Source organism: Moschus berezovskii, chromosome 1, assembly GCF_049115385.1.
Source record: "Moschus berezovskii isolate FMDL1 chromosome 1, NW_MosBer_1.0, whole genome shotgun sequence".
Lineage (NCBI taxonomy): Eukaryota > Metazoa > Chordata > Mammalia > Artiodactyla > Moschidae > Moschus > Moschus berezovskii.
In genome coordinates, this window is record NC_142460.1 from 122,812,498 (window position 1) to 122,835,675 (window position 23,178).

Below are 23,178 nucleotides of genomic sequence, written 5' to 3' on the forward strand. Positions count from 1 at the left end.
TTCTGGACTTTTCTTCCAAAAAACCAAGAATAGTCATTTCTTCTCTCAAAAACATAAATTTTACAGTCTTAGCTATTTTCTGCCACAGTGTTCTAGAGAATGATATTTTTAAAATGTAGCTCAGGATAAGGCATATATATTTTGAACAATCCTTATAAAATACACATTGAGTTTCATAACACTTTCAAGAAACAGTATATTTATACTAGATTTTGTATCCTCCTCTACTTATTTCATATTATGATCACACAAAGCCATGAGATTGCTGTTTGTTGCTGTGGTTAAGACACTGCTGGTTTAAATCTAATACTTAATGTGTTGGCCCTGGAATCTTAATTTCAGTTTATTAATTCTATTTTCTAGCTAAAATAATTTTGAGATTTCTATATGATAACTCTTTTGACATATTGAATGCTCATTGCAGTATTTTTCTAGTAAGTGCATGCAGAGAATTTTGACATCATTAAAATCAGTAGTGTTACTGGTATTATTGTTATCTGAAAGTACCTGACAAAGTAGGTTTGCTTTGTGCTCAATTTCATATGAAGTTGCAGTTGATGACTGATGAATTAAGACAATTCAACACACATGGTGAGTATGACGACATTGTGCTGGGTCCTGGGGAAAAGAGTTACCTGAGTCATGTTCCTTGATCTTGGGAGCTCATGATTCAGGAAAAACATTTGACAGAGGGGACTGTTTGACTTCATCTGAAGGCCAACTTCAAGCCAGAAATTTAATTACGTATGATTTGTCCATGTATGTAAGATTTATATTTCTCTCTTGTCTTATATCCTATGATTAAAACAACTTGGCCAGCTTAGATTCTTTCCATATGCATTTATGTTGAGAAACTGTCAGATTTTAATAGGTTTTTTTTTTTTTTAGTGGAAAATCCATTCATGTATGATAAATGTTTTTTGGCTCTATAATTAGATATCTCATATCAAAGGCTGGGGCAGCTTTGAAAATTCTGGCTGCTTCAATCTGAGGCAGTCAAAGGAACTTTTTAAAGTCATATGCCATGAGAATTTGTTACTAAGACAAATCTTTATAAGTAAGTAGCCAAATGCCTTGAAGTATCCAGTTGCCGTGATCTGTTGAAGTCAATAATTTGCTATAAAAAACATTTTTAGGAGCACCTACTTGAGGCATGGTGATATAAAATAAGCCACCTTCCCCTGAAGCCTGAGAGCTTAGAGTACAGTTCAGAGACTCTCAAGTGGCAGTGTGAGTGTAATCACCTGGGACATTCCTAGATCTCACCGTTAGAAATTTTGGGTCATTAAACTGAAATAAGGTTCAGGGATTTGCATTTATTTTATCAATGATTCTACTTCTTGCCAACATATATAGTCCAAAAATCATACTTTGAGAAAACTGCTGTATAGATATGTTGTTGTTCAGTCACTATGTCGTGTCTGACTCTTTGCCACCCCACGATCTGTAGCATACTGGGCTTCCCTGTCCTTCAGTATCTCCCAGAGTTTGCTCAAACTCATGTCCAACCATCTCCCCTCTATTGCCCCCTTCTCCTCTTGCCTTCAATCCTTCCCAGCATCAGAGTCTTTTCCAGTGAGTCTGCTATTCGCATTGGGTGGCCAAAGCATTGGAGCTTCAGCTTCAGCATCAGTCCTTCCAATGGATATTCAGGACTGATTTCCTTTAGGATTGACTAGTTGGATCTCCTTGCAGTCCAAGGGACTCTCGAGTCTTCTCCAGCACCAGAATTCGAAAGCATCCATTCTTTGAAACTCAGCCTTCTTTTCGGTCCAACTCTCACATCTATACATGACTACTGGACAAACCATAGTCTTGTAAATACATAAATTATACCACATGTAATAAAAGGTCTATTAAAAAACATGAATAACATGCTTCTGGAGACTGATAGGTAGTTAATAATAGTACATACGATCAGTTATAATAGAGGTAGATGCATGTGCAGTTTTTCAGGAATGGAAGTGGTAAAATAATTACTTTGCCATTGAAACCTATCTGTATGCAAGATTTTAGATGGTAGGTGAGATTTCAGCCAAATCTTAAAGAATTGTTAAGACTTCCCAGTTAGAGGTAGAAGGAGATAACTACAGAGATAATGACCTGAAATAAAAATGAAAATTTCCTGACTATGCCACAAATTATAGAAATCTTATATTCTGAGTTGGGGCCAGTATATAAAGGAATTCAGTTCAGTTCAGTTCAGTCGCTCAGTCGTGTCCGACTCTCCGCGACCCCATGAATCACAGCACGCCAGGCCTCCCTGTCCATCACCAACTCCCGGCGTTCACTCAAACTCATGTCCATCGAGTCGGTGATGCCATCCAGCCATCTCATTCTCTGTCGTCCCCTTCTCCTCCCGCCCGCAACCTTTCCCAGCATCAGAGTCTTTTCCAGTGAGTCAACTTGTCGCATGAGGTGGCCAAAGTATTGCAGTTTCAGCTTCAGCATCAGTCCTTTCAATGAACACCCAGGATTGATCTCCTTTAGAATGGACTGGTTGGATCTCCTTACAGTCCAAGGGACTCTCAAGAGTCTTCTCCAGCACCACAGTTCAAAAGCATCAATTCTTCGGCGATCAGCTTTCTTCACAGTCCAACTCTCACATCCATACATGACCACGGGAAAAACCATAGCCTTGACTAGACGGACCTTGGTTGGCAAAGTAATGTCTCTGCTTTTTAATATGCTATCTAGGTTGGTCATAACTTTCCTTCCAAGGAGTAAGCGTCTTTTAATTTCATGGCTGCAATCAGCATCCACAGTGATTTTGGAGCCCCCCAAAATAAAGTCTGACACTGTTTCCACTGTTTTTCCATCTATTTCCCATGAAGTGATGGGACCAGATGCCATGATCTTTGTTTTCTGAATGTTGAGCTTCAAGCCAACCTTTTCACTCTCCTCTTTCACTTTCATCAAGAGGCTTTTGAATTCCTCTTCACTTTCTGCCATAAGGATGGTGTCATCTGCATATCTGAGATTATTGATATTTCTCCCAGCAATCTTGATTCTAGCTTGTGTTTCTTCCAGCCCAGCGTTCCTCATGATGTACTCTGCATATAAATTACATAAGCAAGGTGACAATATACAGCCTTGACATACTCCTTTTCCTATTTGGAACCAGCCTGTTGTTCCATGTACAGTTCTGACTGTTGCTTCCTGACCTGCATACAGGTTTCTCAAGAGGCAGGTCAGGTGGTCTGGGATTCCCATCTCTTTCAGAATGTTCCACAGTTTATTGTGATCCACACAGTCAAAGGCTTTGGCATAGTCAATGAAACAGAAATAGATGTTTTTCTGGAACTCTCTTGCTTTCTCCATGATCCAGCAGATGTTGGCAATTTGATCTCTGGTGCCTCTGCCTTTTCTAAAACCTGCTTGAACATGTGGGAGTTCACGATTCACATATTGCTGAAGCCTGGCTTGGAGAATTTTGAGCATGACTTTACTAGCATATGAGATGAGTGCAATTGTGCTGTAGTTTCTGAGCATTTTTTGGCATTACTTTTCTTTGGGATTGGAATGAAGACTGACCTTTTCCAGTCCTGTGGCCACTGCTGAGTTTTCCAAGTTTGCTGGCATATTGAGTGCAGCACTTTCAGAGCATCATCTTTCAAGATTTGAAATAGCTCAACTGGAATTCTATCACCTCCACTAGCTTTGTTAGTAGTGATGCTTTCTAAGGCCCACTTGACTTCACATTCCAAGATGTCTGGCTCTAGGTCAGTGATCATGTTATCGTGACTATCTTGGTCGTGAAGATCTTTTTTGTACAGTCTTCTGTGTATTCTTGCCACCTCTTAATATCTTCTGCCTCTATAAAGGAATTACTCATTCTGTAAGACTTTTAAATTTGTGAATGTAAAAACATGATATGAAATACATGTGTATTTTGCAATAAGTCCATTGATTCTGCCCTCCCACTGCCAAAACCTACTGTTCCCCCACCCCAACTTCCTCTCTCTGTAATCTGAGGAAATTATAGATTAACCCTGATCACAGTTACACTGTAAATATAACAAAATAAATTGTCCTTGGTATTAGTTCAAGAGTAATATGCTATGATTACTAATAAGACCAGAAAAATATTAGGATGATAATGTAAAATAGTGGTTTGGGTTATACTAATGGGTATAAGAATGTCAATAAGATATAAAAAATATTAATCACTCACTAATAGAGTTTAATACAATAGTAATTATTACTGTTCTAAATAAAACATTAGAATTGGATGAAATATAAGCAGAGTAGCCTGCTTTTTGCATAGTGTTTCAATAATAAACATTCTGACCAAAGGACTCAATATATTTTCCCCTGGATAAAGGTCACAAAACGTATTCATCTTTTAATATTCTTGCTCCACTGTGTAAATTACTGAGAATTCATACATTAGAAAATGTATTTTCTAAGTGCTCCTGAAACACTTATGGAAATATTATTTACATTGCCAGTGATGGCCTAAGTTATTTCCAAAAGGTTACTTCCAAAAGATCATGTTTATCATCTGCAAAATTGGTTTATAAAAAAGAAAAAAATATAGGATGATCCCTTTAGTCATGGTTTCATTTGTGCCTGTCTTAACCGTGTCTCTAATCTTAACCCTAACATTAACATTAATAATCTTATACAGGAAGCATTAAAGGGAATGACATATTCATCTAAAGGAACAAAATAAATAAAACCAAGGACCAAACTGAAACCTCTTTGTCTTTCTATGGCTTATGTACATTAAAGTACACTTTGAGTGTACTTCCAGTAAGAAAAATAGTCTCTTTCTTTGCTGTATGGTAAGCATCTCTGACCCACACCTGTGTACTTTTTTTTTTTTTCTTCTCAATTGTGATCAATTAACCTCTAAGACTGTGGCAGCCAGATGTTGTTATAAGACTTCAGCAAATGTTGGTAATCTCCTGAATTTTCTGAAGGGCATATACATTATGTTAAAATTTTTTCATCTCATATTTGTCTCAGAAGTCCAGTTCTTCTTAATAACATCTTTCATTTGTTTTATTTTAACGAGTTCTAAATTCCTTTAAATTGTGATTGAGGTGTTCGTAATCTCCTGAATTTTCTGAAGGGCATATACATTATGTTAAAATTTTTTCATCTCATATTTCTCTCAGAAGTCCAGTTCTTCTTAATAACATCTTTCATTTGTTTTATTTTAACGAGTTCTAAATTCCTTTAAATTGTGATTGAGATGTAGCACAGTAAGGTAGAAGGTACGGTTTTCTCCATAGATCTAGAAGTTTCTATTTTTATAGCTGAATTACTGTATTACTGTTTATAGCTGAAGTATATGCTCTCTGACCTGTACTTCTACCATTATTATTTCTACTGCTGGTTCACTTATAAAAATGGCAGATTTGGTATTCTTGATGGCTTTAAATAAAATATTGATTCCTTACAGGTAAAATATTTCCAAATTCTAGTCATTAAAATAAATCTTAGGGATACTTACTTTTTTATTTTTTATTTTATTTTTTTTTTCAAAGAACATAACTTTTTTATTAAACAATTGCAAATAATTTTGAATTTCAGAGAAATTCATTACCAAGTTAATCAAAACATAGATTCCTCCGCCCCCCCCCCCCAAAAAATACAATAGGGAAAAGACAGATTCTTCAATAAATGGTGTTGGCAAAACTGGACAGAAATATGAAAAGACCCAAACTGAATCATTGTCTTATCAGTTCAGTTCAGTAGTGTCGACTAGTTGCGAGTCCATGGACTGCAGCACACCAACCATCCCTGTCCATCACCAACTCCCGGAGCCTACTCAAAGTCATGCCCATTGAGTCTGATGTCAACCAACCATCTCATCCTATGTTGGACCCTTCTCCTCCTGCCTTCAATCTTTCCCAGCATCAGGGTCTTTCCCAATGAATCAGGTCTTTGCATCAGGTGGCCAAAGGATTGGAATTTCAGCTTTAGCATCAGTCCTTCCAATGAACACCCAGGACGGATCTCCTTTAGGATTGACTGACTGGATCTCTTTGCCGTCCAAGGGACTCTCAAGAGTCTTCTCCAACACCACAGTTCAAAAGCATCAATTCTTCAGTGGTCAGCCTTCTTTATAGTCCAACTCTCACATCCATACATGACCACTGGAAAAACCATAGCCTTGACTAGACAGACCTCTGTTGGCAAAGTAATGTCTCTGCTTTTTATTTTTTATTTTTTTTTTACATTGAAGATATTTGATTTTCTTGTAACTAGCACTTCAAATGCAACAGGCATTTGAAGCAACAAGCATTTGACCCAACAAGTAAAACTTTCTACAGTTCATAACTTTTATAAATAAAATAAATTAAATGTACAGTGAATAAGTTCTCTGAAATATTTCAATATTTCTGCAGGTAATTTAGTAACATCGTAAAATACATTTCAACTAAAATTCACAAATCTAAAAACCTGTTAGGCATTTTTAGGCGTTTTAAGATGGAAATGAAGACCAATGTTACATCATAATATGCCAATTACAAATAGTACTTCAAATAGCAAATACTACAGTTTGTCCCAAACTTTAAAAACTATTCATGAACTCAACACTGAACTATTGATGGCTATGAGAATTGTTTCCTAGCCTTTTTGAAAATTTCAACCCATTTACGTTTAAGGTAATTATTAAGTACGATCCCGTAGCCATTTTCTTTATTGCTTTGGGTTCAAGTTTATACACTCTTTCTGTGTTTCCTGTCTATAGAAGATCCTTTAGCATTTGTTGGAGAGCTGGTTTGGTGATGCTGAATTCCCTCAGCTTTTGCTTGTCTGTAAAGCTTTTGATTTCTCCTTCATATTTGAATGAGATCCTTGCTGGGTATAGTAATCTGGGCTGTAGGGTATTTTCTTTCATCACTTTAAGTATGTCTTGCCACTCCCTTCTGGCCTGAAGAGTTTCTGTTGAAAGATCAGCTGTTATCCTTATGGGAATCCCCTTATGTGTTATTTGCTGCTTTTCCCTTGCTGCTTTTAATATTTGTTCTTTGTGTTTGATCTTTGTTAATTTGATTAATATGTGTCTTGGAGTATTTCGCCTTGGGTTTATCCTGTTGGGGACTCTCTCGGTTTCTTGGACTTGGGTGATTATTTCTTTCCCCATTTTAGGGAAGTTTTCAACTATTATCTCCTCAAGTATTCTCTCATGGTCTTTCTTTTTGTCTTCTTCTTCCGGGACTCCTATGATTCGAATGTTGGAGCGTTTAACATTGTCCCAGAGGTCTCTAATATTGTCCTCATTTCTTTTAATTCGTTTTTCTTTTTTCCTCTCTGTTTCATTTATTTCTACAATTCTATCTTCTAGTTCTCTTATCCTGTCTTCTGCCTCTGTTATTCTACTGTTTGTTCCCTCCAGAGTGTTTCTGATCTCATCTATTGCATCATTCATTGTATACTGACTCTTTTATTTCTTCTAAGTCCTTATTAAATCTTTCTTCCATCTTCTCAATCCTTTTCTCCAGGTTATTTATCTGTAACTCCATTTTGCTTTCAAGATTTTGAATCATTTTCACCGTCAAAATTCGAAATTCTTTATCAGGTAAATTCCCTATATCTTCTTCTTTTGTTTGTGTTGGTGGGCAATTATCTTGTTCCTTTACTTGCTGGGTATTTCTCTGCCTCTTCATCTTGCTTATATTGCTTTGCTTGGGGTGGCCTTTCCCTCTTCTTGCAGTTTGTGGAGTTCTCTTTATTATGTAGTTTTTTCGCTGTGTGTGGGGTTGGACGGGTGATTGTCCGGGTTCCCTGGTTAGGGAAGCATGTGTCGGTGTTCTGGTGGGTGGAGCTGGATTTCTTCTCTCTCCTTTAGAAGACAATGGGCTGCTTTTCTGGGAGCCTGATGTCCTCTGCCAGTATTCAGAAGTTGTTTTGTGGACTTTACTCCGCGTTCAAATGTTCTTTTGATGAATTTGTGGGGGAGAAAGTGGTCTTGCCATCTTATCCCTCCGCCATCTTGTTCCTTCCTCCCCAGAACACTGGATTCTTATATTCCACTTGGTCGTGGAGTATCTCTTCCCAGCTGCTCCAGCAAGGCGCAGCTGCTGTACCTTACCTTGGACGAGGGGTATCTCAAGGCCGCCCCTCCTGCTTTGAATGTGGATCAGCTCCTCTCGGCCCTCCGGTGCCCAAGCAGCCACCGCCTCCTGGACGTGGTACAGCTCCTCTCAGCCACCGCCCTAACCCTGGGTGCGGGGCAGCTCCTCTCAGCCACGATTCTGCACGTGGTCGGTTGCGCCGGAGCCGGGCGTCTCTCGCGTCTGCGTCTGCGCCGCCGGAGCCGGGCGTCTCCGATACTTACTTTTTTAAAAAAACATAAGCACATTTTTGTTAGTTGTTTTTCTTTAGAACTATCTCTGAGTGCAAATAGATACAAAAAGGTTAGACTCTTAATTTATTTACAATTTCATTCCAATAAAAATTGTTTTTGAAATAGATTTCTGAGACATGTATTAAAATTGGCACCCTTTTGGACTTACCTTAGTCAGTTTTAATTGCTTAATAATTACATACTGCATTAAGATTCTTCTTAGGGTACTAGCTACCTTCAGAGTAGATCTTAAAAAAAAAAGACAAACTCAATAATCATTGACTGTTTATTACATAACAATTACCTGTAGCCACTCTTCTGAATTTTACATTTTTCTTTGTGTCAATAGAGTGGGCATAATGTTGTATGACATATATTCAGTCAGATAATAATTTTAATGGTAATGGCCATAGCACTTCTTTAAAGAATCCAATATTTTACACAAAAGCAATTTGTATTAAGGGAATGCAAGATTATCTTATAAATTATTTATATTAATATACATGTATTTATCTAAATCAAAACAATGATTCACTATATTAAAAATATACCTGTGCTACGAATATCTAAATTTGTGCCTTGAATATTCTCTTGGCCTTTATTAAAGAATCTTGTGAGCAATACCAGATGATATAATATATATAGCCATGTTTTGTTAGTATAAATATTTTTAAATTTATTTTTATTGGAGGCAAATTACCTTACATTAATATATTGGTTGGTTTTGCCATACATTGACACGAATCTGCCCCGGGTGTACATGTGTTCCCTTTCTTGAAACCCCCTCCCACCTCCCTCTTCCCCATATCCTCCCTCTAGGTCATCCCGAAATTTTGAAGGGATTTTTTTTTCCTTCTATGAAAGAATCACACATATTGAAGAAACCAACTAAGTCAACCTTTGAAATAGGTCAAGACAAAATGGTGACTGCCCTGGTGGAACAAAGTACTAACCTGACTCAGATCTCTGCTTCTGGAATTTTTCCACTGAAGTGCCCTATAAAGCAGCTGAGAGTGAACTCATATTTAGGAAAATTAGAAATGTACTCTTAATTTTCTTTAAATCCTTTTTTTTCCAAAAAATTTTGCATACTGGTCTATTTTGTTTCCTTATCTGTTTTAACAGATGAATGTACACACCATCAAATAAAATGGGATCATTAGGAAGTGGTACCATGTTTATCCTATGGGTATTTTTCTCTTACAAAGCACAGTGCAGGATTGTCCTAGAATTTAAGAAACATAGCACAATGGTTGGCCATGGAGTAGATGATAAGATTGTATGTTGAATTGTTCTGGAATTGACTTTGCTTACAGATTTTTGTTTTACTTAATTTTGAAACTAGCTTGCCTTTCTCTGAATGTAGACAAAATTAGGGAAGAATAATCCAAAGTGTTCTTTATAACAAAAAGAAGGTAATTTCAGTTCAGTTCAGTCGCTCAGTCGTATCCGACTCTCCGCGACCCCATGAATCACAGCACGCCAGGCCTCCCTGTCCATCACCAACTCCCGGAGTACACTCAAACTCATGTCCACAGAGTCGGTGATGCCATCCAGCCATCTCATTCTCCGTCGTCCCCTTCTCCTCCCGCCCCCAACCTTTCCCAGCATCAGAGTCTTTTCCAGTGAGTCAACTTGTCGCATGAGGTGGCCAAAGTATTGCAGTTTCAGCTTTAGCATCAGTCCCTCCAATGAACACCCAGGATTCATCTCCTTTAGAATGGACTGGTTGGATCTCCTTGCAGTATAAGGGACTCTCAAGAGTCTTCTCCAACACCACAGTTCAAAAGCATCGATTCTTCGGCGATCAGCTTTCTTCACAGTCCAACTCTCACATCCATACATGACCATGGGAAAAACCATAGCCTTGACTAGACGGACCTTGGTTGGCAAAGTAATGTCTCTGCTTTTTAATATACTATCAAGGTTGGTCATAACTTTCCTTCCAAGGAGCAAGCGTCTTTTAATTTCCTGGCTGCAATCACCATCTGCAGTGATTTTGGAGCCCCCCAAAATAAAGTCTGACACTGTTTCCACTGTTTTTCCATCTATTTCCCATGAAGTGATGGGACCAGATGCCATGATCTTTGTTTTCTGAATGTTGAGCTTCAAGCCAACCTTTTCACTCTCCTCTTTCACTTTCATCAAGAGGCTTTTGAGTTCCTCTTCACTCTCTGCCATAAGGGTAGTGTCATCTGCATATCTGAGGTTATTGATATTTCTCCCAGCAATCTTGATTCCAGCTTGTGCTTCTTCCAGCCCAGCGTTCCTCATGATGTACTCTGCATATAAGTTAAATAAGCAAGGTGACAATATACAACCTTGACGTACACCTTTTCCTATTTGGAACCAGTCTGTTGTTCCATGTCCAGTTCTAACTGTTGCTTCCTGACCTGCATACAGGTTTCTCAAGAGGCAGGTCAGGTGGTGTGTTATTCCCATCTCTTTCAGAATGTTCCACAGTTTATTGTGATCCACACAGTCAAAGGCTTTGGCATAGTCAATGAAGCAGAAATAGATGTTTTTCTGAAACTCTCTTGCTTTCTCCATGATCCAGCGGATGTTGGCAATTTGATCTCTGGTGCCTCTGCCTTTTCTAAAACCTGCTTGAACATCTGGGAGTTCACGGTTTACATACTGCTGAAGCCTGGCTTGGAGAATTTTGAGCATGACTTTACTAGCATGTGAGATGAGTGCAATTGTGCGGTAGTTTGAGCATTCTTTGGCATTGCCTTTCTTTGGGATTGGAATGAAGACTGACCTCTTCCAGTCCTGTGGCCACTGCTGAGTTTTCCAAATCTGCTGGCATATTGAGTGTAGCACTTTCACAGCATCATCTTTCAAGACTTGAAATAGCTCAACTGGAATTCCATCACCTCCACTAGCTTTGTTTGTAGTGATGCTTTCTAAGGCCCACTTGACTTCACATTCCAAGATGTCTGGCTCTAGGTCAGTGATCACGTTATCGTGACTATCTTGGTCGTGAAGATCTTTTTTGTACAGTTCTTCTGTGTATTCCTGCCACCTCTTCTTAATATCTTCTGCTTCTGTTAGGTCCATACCATTTCTGTCCTTTATTGAGCCCATCTTTGCATGAAATGTTCCCTTGGAATCTCTAATTTTCTTGAAGAGGTCTCTTGTTTTTCCTATTCTGTTGTTTTCCTCTATTTCTTTGCATTGATCACTGAGGAAGTCTTTCTTATCTCTTCTTGGTATTCTTTGGAACTCTGCATTCAGATGCTTATATCTTTCCTTTTCTCCTCTCTTCTTTTCACAGCTATTTGTAAGGCCTCCTCAGACAGCCATTTCGCTCTTTTGCATTTCTTTTCCATGGGGATGGTCTTGGTCCCTGTCTCCTGTACAATGTCACGAACCTCCGTCCAGAGTTCATCAGGCACTCTATCAATCAGATCTAGTCCCTTAAATCTATTTCTCACTTCCACTGTATAATCATAAGGGATTTGATTGAGGTCATATCTGAATGGTCTAGTGGTTTTCCCTACTTTCTTCAATTTAAGTCTGAATTTCGCAATAAGGAGTTCATGATCCGAGCCACAGTCAGCTCCTGGTCTTTTTTTCGCTAACTCTATACAGCTTCTCCATCTTTGGTTGCAAAGAATATAATCAATCTGATTTCGGTGTTGACCATCTGGTGATGTCCATGTGTAGAGTCTTCTCTTGTGTTGTTGGAAGAGGGTGTTTGCTATGACTAGTGCATTCTCTTGGCAAAACTCTATTAGCCTTTGCCCTGCTTCATTCTGTGCTCCAAGGCCAAATTTGCCTGTTACTCCACGTGTTTCTTGACTTCCTACTTTTGCATTCCAGTCCCCTATAATGAAAAGGACATCTTTTTTGGGTGTTAGTTCTTAAAAGTCTTGTAGGTCTTCATAGAACCGATTAACTTCGGCTTCTTCAGCATTACTTGTTGGGGCATAGGCCTGGATTACTGTAATATTGAATAGTTTGCCTTGGAAACGAACAGAAATCATTCTGTCATTTTTAAGATTGCATCCAAGTACTGCATTTCGGACTCTTTTGTTGACCATGATGGCTACTCCATTTCTTCTAAGGGATTCCTGCCCACAGTAGTAGATATAATGGTCATCCGAGTTAAATTTACCCATTCCAGTCCATTTTAATTCACTGATTCCTAGAATGTCGACGTTCACTCTTGCCATCTCCTGTTTGACCACTTCCAATTTGCCTTGATTCATGGACCTAACATTCCAGGTTCCTATGCAATATTGCTCTTTACAGCACCGGACCTTGCTTCTATCACTGGTCACATCCACAACTGGGTATTGGTTTTGCTTTTGCTCCATCCCTTTATTCCTTCTATAGTTATTTCTCCACTGAGCTCCAGTAGCATACTGTGCACCTACCGACCTGGGGAATTTCTCATTCAGTATCCTATCATTTTGCCCTTTGTTACTGTTCATGGGGTTCTCAAGGCAAGCATACTGAAGTGGTTTGCCCTTCCCTTCTCCAGTGGACCACATTCGGCTGTGGTCCATGTGATCAGATCGGCTAGTTTCCTGTGATTATGATTTCAGTTTGTCTGCCCTCTGATGCCCCCTAGCAATACGTACCATCTTATTTGGGTTTCTCTTACCTTGGTCGGATTCACAAATGTAGGTAAAGCAAAATACATGATAATCTAAATTTCATTTTCTCATAAATTCAGTTGCATGAATTTCACTGAGTTCAGGAGGCTGGTATTCTGTATCTTTTAAAGCATTCATTCAGAATTTTAAAAATGGTTGATTAATTTATTTTTTATTTTAGGCCAGATATCACAGAGACCTTCAACAGCAAATTTACCACTTTCCAACTCTGTGAAAAGAAGTTCCAGCTGTTTATCTTCTTCTCATCCCCGGTCAAGAAGTGCAGTTGCTCAATCACTCTGTACAACTGCTTCTGAAATTTCAGAAATTGAATATATTGATGATACTGACCATGGTGAGACATTCTTAGATGACACTGATGGTCAGCAGACCTTAGACAGTTTGGAAAAAGAATTAAATGAGCTGAGAAATCTTGCAGGTAATGTATTTTTTTTTTTCACCATAAACAATATTAACTCTGCCTTCTGCCTGATTGTCTGTATCATGCTCCAAGCAAAGAAACTTTTCCCTTTTTCTCTTTAAACCATCAACCTTTGTGTCTGTTTTCCTGACTATCCTCTGATGTCACCCTGAAAATGTTATAGAACTTGTGTGTGCCCAGCCATATCAGAGATTATCCCCTTAGCTCATATAATTCACAGTTAAGTGGTCTTAAGGTCCTTCATGTGGACAGAAAAAAATTTTTTTTTCTCCTTCCTACAAGCTCACTGAGTGACTAATCTCTTATAAGAGCCACTTCCCACTATTGTTGGAGACAAGAGCTATTCCATCTGATCTTTTGAAGCAGTATTTCTCAAGTTTCAATGTGTACATAAATCCCCCAGGGGTGTTGTTATAATGCAGGTGTATGTCTGGGGTGGGATGCAAGATTCTGCATTTTTACTAAGACTTCCCAATTTTAAGCCTTTTATTTTCATTCATTTCTAGAAGTTTTGATTGTGGCATTCTTAAAAATGTCTGTTTTATCTTTAGAGTGCATTGGCAAGTTAGATTAATTTAGCATTTTTTTCCTCTGCACTTAGTAGGAATTTCTCCACTGTCTTCTGTCCCTGGATAATGTGCTAGTTAGTACTTTGGCACAGTTTCTCCATTTAACTTTTGTGTGATTGAGTTTAATTGTCAATTTTTTTCCCCACTGGTAGAGCTTGTGATAGCTCTATTACCTGAATCCTGTCATGTTGGAGAATGCCTACTAAGTTTGTATTTGAGTGGCAAATTGACTGTGGGTAGGAGAAGACTCTTGAGAGTCCCTTGGACTGCAAGGAGATCCAACCAATCCATTCTAAAGGAGATTAATCCTGGGTGTTCACTGGAAGGACTGATGCTAAAGCTGAAACTCCAATACTTTGGCCACCTCATGCGACGAGTTGACTCAGTGGAAAAGAGTCTGATGCTAGGAGGGATTGGGGGTGGGAGGAGATGGGGACGACAGAGAATGAAATGGCTGGATGGCATCACTGACTCGATGGACATGAGTTTGAGTGAACTCCAGGAGTTGGTGATGGACAGGAGGCATGGCGTGCTGTGATTCATGGGGTCGCAAAGAGTCCGACACTGAGCGACTGAACTGAACTGAACTGATTCTCCTTGCGTCTGGGCTTCTTCCCAGGTGACTCGGTGGTAAAGAATCTGCCTACCAATATACAGACACGGGTTTGATTCTTGGGTCAGGAAGATCCCTTGGAGAAGGAAATGGCAACCCATTCCAGTTTCTTGCTTGGGAAATCCCAAGGACGGAGGAGCCTGACAGGCTACAGTCCACGGGGTCGCAAAAGAGTTGGACATAACTTAGCGATTAAACAACAAAATCTCCTTGGGTCATTTTTCTCTTAAACCTGTATGCACTGATTCACTTTCCTGGATCTGAATTCTGCTGTGAAGTAGTTCGAGGTTTCTCATTTTTACCTCACTCTCTTTTGCATGTGACATGCTTCTTTCTTGATTGGATGCTTGAAGAATTTTTTTTCTTAATATTTGAAATTCAGTTATTGGATCAGGATTGTATTTCAGTATAGGTAGTTCAGTATTTCTTAAAGCACAGAAGTTCCTCTTTGTTTTCAGAGAAATTTTCTTCTGTCATATATTTGAATTGCTTTTCTGTTCCGTTTGGCTTTTTACTGCTGAGAAACCTGTTTTGTTTATGTTGGATCTCTTTACGAGGTTTACTTATGTTTCTTCAACTGTTTTAGGCTGTTTTTATTTTGCTTTTTATTTACTGTGATTATCTCAAGGTTGTCTCTTATATCAGCATTTCAATTTTCAGCTGGTTATAGTCCATTCTTTATGGATTGACCCAATAAATTAGATCTTTACAGGCATTCTTTTTTTTTTTTGGGGAATTTTTACTTTGATGTAATTTAAACTTAGAGAGTTGCAAGAATGCAAGAATAGTACAAGGAGCTTCCATATACACTTCACCCATTTTATGACCTGTTTGTCTTACCTTATTTGCACGTATGTACACACACACACACACACACACACACAAATACGACTCTTTTTCTGAACCATTTGAGAGAATGTTGCAAGAATCATGACCCTTTTCCAAAAATATATTTTAGTGTATTTCCTACAAGCAACAGCTTTTTCTTATGAAACCATAGTACAGTGATTAAAATCAAGAAATTAATACTTTGTAATTCTCTAACCTTCAGTACATATCTAATTTTTAAAAATTGTCTCAGTGATGTTCATTATAGCATGTTTTTTTCTGGTGCAAGGTCCAATCCAGGAACAAGTTTGCTTTTCCTTTTTGATGTCTGACATGTTGCTGTTTGATCTTTTAGTTTTATTCTTTTTAAAAATGTCATTCTTATTACTTATTCTGTAAACAAAGGACTTATTAAGGAATTTTCTTAGGGTCTTGATCTGTTATCTACCAGATTGCTCTTTCACTTAATCATTTTTTGTGTGCAGTGGATTCTTGGATTCCATTTTTTTTGCTGTCATTTCCTTATGTCTTACTTGTTCACATGTGCTGTGAGTGGCTTTGCTCATGTCTTCTGTCTTTTCTGATATAGTGAGACTGCATTCTCCCTGAAATCTCCTCTCTCCTCTCTATAGATGTGTCAGTCTTCTCTAGGGAGCTACTGTTTGTGAGTTGGCTATTGGCTCTTTTCTGTATCCCACTGGCTCAAAGGCACAGGGAGAATAGATGAAGGACTGAGGAGTTCAGCTTCCTTATTGGAGGATCTGGGCTCTCTTGTCTTTTTCTGGATTTTATTGAATGACAAACTTCATTGGACCCGATTTCAAGTGTGTTTTGTCTCTGTTTGGACAGCTGCGGGTATGTGATTTTCTTGCCTCCGCTAAGATATTATGGTGGATGTTCAGGGCTTAAACATATTTTCAACATTTTCTCCTTGCTTTCCCCTTACCCACTTTTTTCCCCAATTTCTTATGATACTGGTAAGACTTGTGAGCGCTTTAGATGACTCTCCTTTTCCTGTCACTAGTTTGTGTGCATATTGAGTGGGAAGGAGAAAGGGTGTGGACAGCAGTAGGCCCCCAGCTGTACCTTAATGAATCTTCTGTTCATTCCTTTGGTTGTCCCTTGTCAAGGTTTATTATGTGAATTTGTATCTCTTCCTTTGGTTCCACTTATGATTTTATTTTATTTTTTATTTTTCTCCCTTTCCTATTCATTTCATTAGGGATTGGGGAAGAAGAAATTGTGATTCATCTTTACCTATCATTCATTTTTATGACTCCGCATTACTAAAAATCAAATATAAATATGCTTGGAGGTAATTCTCATGTCAAAAGTCATTTCTAGGGACTTCCCTGGAGATTCAATGGTTAAGACTTTGCCTTCCAATGCAGAGGATAGAGGGTTCAATCCTGGTTGGGGAGCTAAGATCCCACATGCCTAGTGGCCGAAAAACAAAACAAAACCAGAAATGATATTGTAACGAATTTAATAAAGACTTTAAAAAAATGGGTCACATAAAAATACCTTTAAAAATTAATTCTAAAATGAAGTATATCAGATCTGAACTAGATCAAAAGGATAGTAATACAATTTTTAATCAGAAGATGAAGGTTGTCTTATTTGGTAAATTGATCAATTTCATTATTTACAAATGAAATACTTTAAGGACTTCCCTGGTGGCTTAGAGGGTAAAGCATCTGCCCGCAATGCAGGAGACCCAGGTTTGATCCCTGGGTCGGGAAGATCCCCTGGAGAAGGAAATGGCAACCCACTCCAGTACTCTTGCCTGGAAAATCCCATAGAGGAGCCTGGTAGGCTACACTTTACAAACAGTAGTTTTGGGTTGTTTGTCTCTAACCTCTCAGCTTTTTTATTTCGTTTATCAGGTTTGTCGTTATGTGCTTCACTTTCCTCTGTCACTCATTTCCTCATACACCCACACCAATATTTTCACCACAATACATAACTTCTCATACATTAAAAGCAAGTACATCCTACATAGCCTGTGAACTACCAGAGCTTTTTGATGGGTCAGGAGCAGAATGGAATCACTTACACACAGTCCACCGAGGAATGGCTCTCTTTCTATTTGGGAAGATTGGCCTTAGATGAATGTATAGCTTTGGAGACATTCACCTGGAGCTGAGGAAAGAAGAGGACTGCACATCAGCCAAATTGTCCCAGCAGTCAGGGAGGTGACAGCTGCGGTGGTAAAATCAGGCTTTATTCTAGAAAATTCATTGATTTTGCACAGACTTATATATTCTGTTCAGCATCAATGGGTAGAAAAATTCCACCCACATGTCACTACTCATGGTGAATTCTGAAACAACTCTCAATGAAGTCTGGTCTCACACAGATACAGCTACACAGCTGTACTCATGCAAATGTAAATGGGTGTGCATTCCCATGAAAGCTGCCTTTTTTGTAAGCAACAAATCTTATGACTAATTTTATGTCAGCTCTAGGATACCTCCATTTCCTCCAAGTTCTAGGAAAAGAGCCCTGCCAAATAGTCTGGAGAAGAGAAGACAGGATATAATTACATTGAGTAGTGTTTTGCCTTTGACTCCAATTGCTGAAGCTGATAGTAGAATCATTTCAGAAGGAGACGGGGCCAGTGGGAGATGAGGGTGTGTGTGTGTGTGTGTGTGTGTGTGTGTGTAGGCTGAATCAGGAAACAAGGAGCAGCAAAGCAGGGTGGTTGAGAGCCAGGCTCTAGGGCCAGGGGTTTGGCTCTGAAACGTGGAGCTACGAATTCCCAGCTTTGTGACAACAGACAAATTATTATACTTTCTTAATCTCTCTTTCTATCAGTTTCCATGTATGAAATATGAGTATGAGAATAGGCCCTATCCTAAATTTTTCAGTGATTGGATTTGAGTATATATTAAATACTATATTTATAAAATTTTTGCACATACATGCATACATGCACTTTAACATTGAAGTGCTTAGCACAAAGTCTGTCCTGAAAACACTGTTAAATTATATCAGAAACTAGCGGGCAGTGCTTTTGACATACAGTAAGCTAAGGTGCTCTTGGCAAGTTCAACTTTTAGTCAAAAACATATAAAATCTGTTTCTACTCTAGAACTATGTTTTCTTCTGGGCCATTTTGAGAATTATATTTAGCTCTAGTTCATGCTGTATAATTATTCCTCCACAAATACCTTTGTAAATAACACTAAATTCTGCTTATGCTTTAGTCTCTCAGTCATGTCCGACCCTTTGTCACTCTTTGGACTGTAGTCCACCAGGCTCCTCTGTCCATGGTATTCTCCAGGCAAGAATACTGGAGTGGTTGCCATTTCCTCTTCCAGGGGACCTTCCAGACCCAGGTATCAAACCTGTGTCTCCTATGTCTTCTGCATTGCAAGTGGATTCTTTACCATTGAGCCATTACCAAGGCATTTTTGTCAGTTTTGGGATATTGTTATAGCCTGAATAGAGAAAGCAATGGCAACCCACTCCAGTGCTCTTGCCTGGAGAATCCCATGGATGGAGGAGCCTGGTGGGCTACAGTCCATGGGATCACGAAGGGTCGGACATGACTGAGCAACTTCACTTTCACTTTTCACTTCCATGCACTGGAGAAGGAAATGGCAGCCCACTCCAGTGTTCTTGCCTGGAGAATCCCAGGGATGGAGGAGCCTGGTGGGCTGCTGTCTATGGGGTAGCACAGAGTCAGACACGACTGACATGACTTAGCAGCACCAGCAGCAGCAGCATAGCCTGAATAATTTGAAAATATCAAAAGATTTGCATTATGAGAAAATATCAGTAATCAAATACAGTAAAGCATTTACCTCTTCAGTGGTTAAAAATTATTGTTTGGGGCCTTCTCTGGGTGGTTCAGTGGCTAAGACTGCATTCCCAGTGTAGGGGGCACAGCTTCAGTCCTTACTCAGGGAACTGAAATGCCACATGCTGAACGATATGGCCAAAAAGAAAAGTCTCATTTGTTTTAAACTCATCCTGACTTGTTGTTTGAGTTTTTGTGGTCCTCAAATTCCTTTGGCAATCCTATGCTTGTATGAGTCCACAGGTACTCAGCTGAGTAATTAAAGACAGAGAACTTTTTCTTAAATAAGAAAGAATAAAAATCTACCTGATACTAGCAGATGTAGCCATACTAACTACAGTATGAAGTAAAATAGTGAGGCAGTGGTTTCCTGAGTAATTAGAAGGTTGACCATCAAGTAAGATATTAAACTGTAAAATGGCTAATCAGGATTATAGTCAGCTAATTAACTAGATAACCCTTGTAAAGACAGTCAGGTGAAACTGAATTAGAATGGCTTTTTTTTTTTTTTTTTTTTTGCTTTAGAGTATCTTGGAATTTCAGGAAAAAAAATTAAGTGACACATAAAAGTGAAAGTCAACATATTGAAAACATTCTGATGTAGGAATATGAAGCCGTTCAATAAGTCGTAATAATCACTGTTTGTTCTTATATGAACTGTTGCTTCATTTGATCTTCATAGTTATCCTGTTGGTAGATGGGTGAGAAAGTGGTGCTATTTTGGTCTCCCCTGTGTGGCTACAGTAACTGAGATTCTGGATGGTGCAGTGACTGCCTCCTCTGGGGTGCCCAGAGGCACCTACGCACAAATCCAGGCAGATCTGCCCCACGTTCCTTTGTCTGACCACCAGACCTGTGTGCCACTTAAATAATTTGAGATCCTTCTTTCAGATCACTATTGTGATCACTTGAGAGGGAGAAGGTGTTGGGGAGAGTGAAGGCAAAGGAAAGAACGATTGAAAGATAAATAAGGCAAGACAGTGGAGGAAGGGAAATAGGCTGGTGGGTTGGGCGTGGGCTCACAGGATACAGGGGGAGGGTCCTGATGGTCATATCTCCTGAATATTGGGATGTCTTTTGTATGTGTATCTAGTCCTTTAGAAGTGGTGTTTGTTTTTGGTGTTGGTGGTGAATTCTTTACTGGGAAATTGCCTGTATGCTTTGTTTCTGTTCCTTGAAAGGGGTTAACCTGTCATTTGGTCCTTCCTTTCCTCTTTACTTCATTTCTTTATTCATGTGTGTTTATTCCCTGTAAAGTTTTATGTATGTGTTTTAAGTGACCCGCGTTTTAGAAATACACTGTGGAACTTTGTATATAGTCAATTTCCCCTCTTTGCCATTCTTTATTATTGCACTTAAGAGATTCTTCAGTGATCAAAGAACATACACATATCCCATTTATTCTGGGGATAGGAAAGATTTAACTTCAGTCCACTCTCAACAATCAGCTGATTTGACAGTTATAAAGTAAAATCTCCAATGGAAATATCAATGCAATCTTCCCTGGTCCCATATGAGAAAAATCAGAACACTTGGGTTTTTGTATGGTTGACCTTTTAGGTTTTAACACTAACCTGCAGTAGGGTTTTTGTTAAAGTTTTATTTTTTTCTGCCTTGAAAGTCAAGTGATGTCACCTCTGTTTCTGTTAACCAAAATTAAATAACTGCTTCTGTTAATTCTGAAATAAAATTTTGAGACTGAATAATTATACAAAAATAGTCCCATTCTGTTCGGACAATTTGAATTAGCTCAGTATTCATTCAGTTGGGACTTGAAAGACTAACAGAGAGAATTGAAAGACTAACTTCTCCTGGTGGGATTCCTTAGATCTAAGCATCACCATTGGGTTAGCATTGTGGTTCTACCAGTTCCAAATCCTGAGCTGACTACTTTCCCACGGGTAACATTCTCTTTCATGGGGTATGTAAAGGGACCTTCTATACCTGTTTTCTTTCACCTTGTGGGAGAGGGGGAAACACCTCCTTGTGGAGAAGATAATAGCCTAATGCTAAATAAGTAGATTCTGGAACACAGTGATTTATGAATGTGGTGAGCTGAAAGAGCTTAGGTTGAGTTCCAGTCCTTCTACTTGTAGTTGTGTGAACAAGTTATCAGTCCCTGCTGCTGCTGCTGCTGCTAAGTCGCTTCAGTCGTGTCCAACTCTGTGCGACCCCAGAGACAGCAGCCCACCAGGCTCCCCTGTCCCTGGGATTCTCCAGTCCCTAGTTGGCCCTCAATTTCCTAATCTCCAATAAGTGGGGATGGGACAAAAATTTTCACTAAGGAATCTTTTGTTTTTCTCAGAAGTAATCTTATAGAGAATTCCCAAACATGAACAAGACCAGTGAAAGCTGTCTTGCTTGCTTTGGGGTGGTGGGAGCAGAAGCTTCAACCTTCAGCCTGCTGGATTTCTCCACATATTGTCATTGTGAATGATCTGGGCTTCTAAGGACACTTAAGTTGTATTGATGTCTAGCTTCAGTTCAGTCGCTCAGTCGTGTCCGACTCTTTGCGACCCCATGAATCACAGCACACCAGGTCTCCCTGTCCATTGCCAACTCCCAGAGTTTACTCAAACTCATGTCCATTGAGTCATCTGTCATCCCCTTCTCCTCCTGCCTTCAATCTTTCCCAGCATCAGGGTCTTTTCAAATGAGTCAGTTCTTCACATTAGGTGGCCAAAGTATTGGAGTTTCAGCTTCAGCATCAGTCCTTCCAGCGAATATTCAGGACTGATTTCCTTTAGGACTGACTGGTTGGATCTCCTTGGAGTCCAAGGGACTCAAGAGTTTTCTCCAACACCACAGTTCAAAAGCAACAATTCTTCGGTGCTCATCTTTCTTTATAGTCCACCTCTCACATCCATACATGACTACTGGAGAAACCATAGCTTTGACTCGATGGACCTTTGTTGGCAAAGTAAGGTCTCTGCATTTTAATATGCTGTCTAGGTTGGTCATAACTTTTCTTCCAAGGAGTAAGCGTCTTTTAATTTCATGGTTGCAGTCACCATCTGCAGTGATTTTGGAGCCCAAGAAAATAAAGTCTGTCACTGTTCCCACAATTTCTCTATCTATTTGCCACGAAGTGATGGTAACAGATGCCATGATCTTAGTTATCTTGCAGGAGGGATATTTTAAGTTCATTTTTGTAGGGGAATCTCTGCTTGCTCACAGACTTCAAGTTAATACTACCCACCCTCAATTATCTTCAGTCAGGGGTTTAATACATGCAGTCTGGTGTTTGGTCCTTTGGATCCTGTCACTTTCATTAAAGTGAAGGGGTGAATGCGTGCTAAGTCGCTTCAGTCGTGTCTGACTCTTTGAGACCCTGTGGACCATAGCCCGCCAGGCTCTTCTATCCAAAGGTTTCTCCAGGCAAGAATACTGGAGTGGGTTGCTGTGCCATCCTCTAGGAGATCTTCCCCACCCTGGGATCGAACACTCCTCTCTCTTACATCTCCTGCATTGGCAGGCGGGTTCTTTCCCACTCGCACTACCTGGGTAACCCTAGGAATAACAGCCAGTAATTTTAATAGTTTTAAAAGTCACCATAGAATAACCTCATGTAGAAGTTAGATGGCTCTGACAACATTATGTCTAATGTAGTAATCATATTTACTTCTATACTTGATATTTTGGTAGTTCATGTAAGAAGGTATTGCTTACACATTTGCTTATTGAACTTGCACTATTTGTCCTTACTCAGGCTGAATCGGGAGAAGGCAATGGCAACCCACTCCAGTACTCTTGCCTGGAAAATCCCATGGACGGAGGAGCCTGGTAGGCTGCGGTCAATGGGGTCGCTAAGAGTTGGACACAACTGAACATCTTCACTTTCACTTTTCACTTTCATGCATTGTAGAAGGAAATGACAACCCACTCCAGTGTTCTTGCCCGGAAAATCCCAGGATGGAGGAGCCTGGTGGGCTGCCATCTGTGGGGTCGCACTGAGTTGGACACAACTGAAGCGACTTAGCAGCAGCAGCAGCAGCAGAAGGCTGAATCACAG

General features: G+C 39.4%; 1 protein-coding gene across 1 annotated transcript in view; it reads left to right on the top strand.

The window, feature by feature from the left end:
• ZBBX (zinc finger B-box domain containing) overlaps positions 1-23,178 on the top strand; it is a 129,174-nt gene that overhangs the window by 100,779 nt on the left and 5,217 nt on the right. The window contains exon 19 of the mRNA XM_088843075.1: positions 13,091-13,348. Coding sequence (XP_088699201.1) covers positions 13,091-13,348 — 258 coding nt within the window. The remainder of the gene's footprint in view (positions 1-13,090; positions 13,349-23,178) is intronic.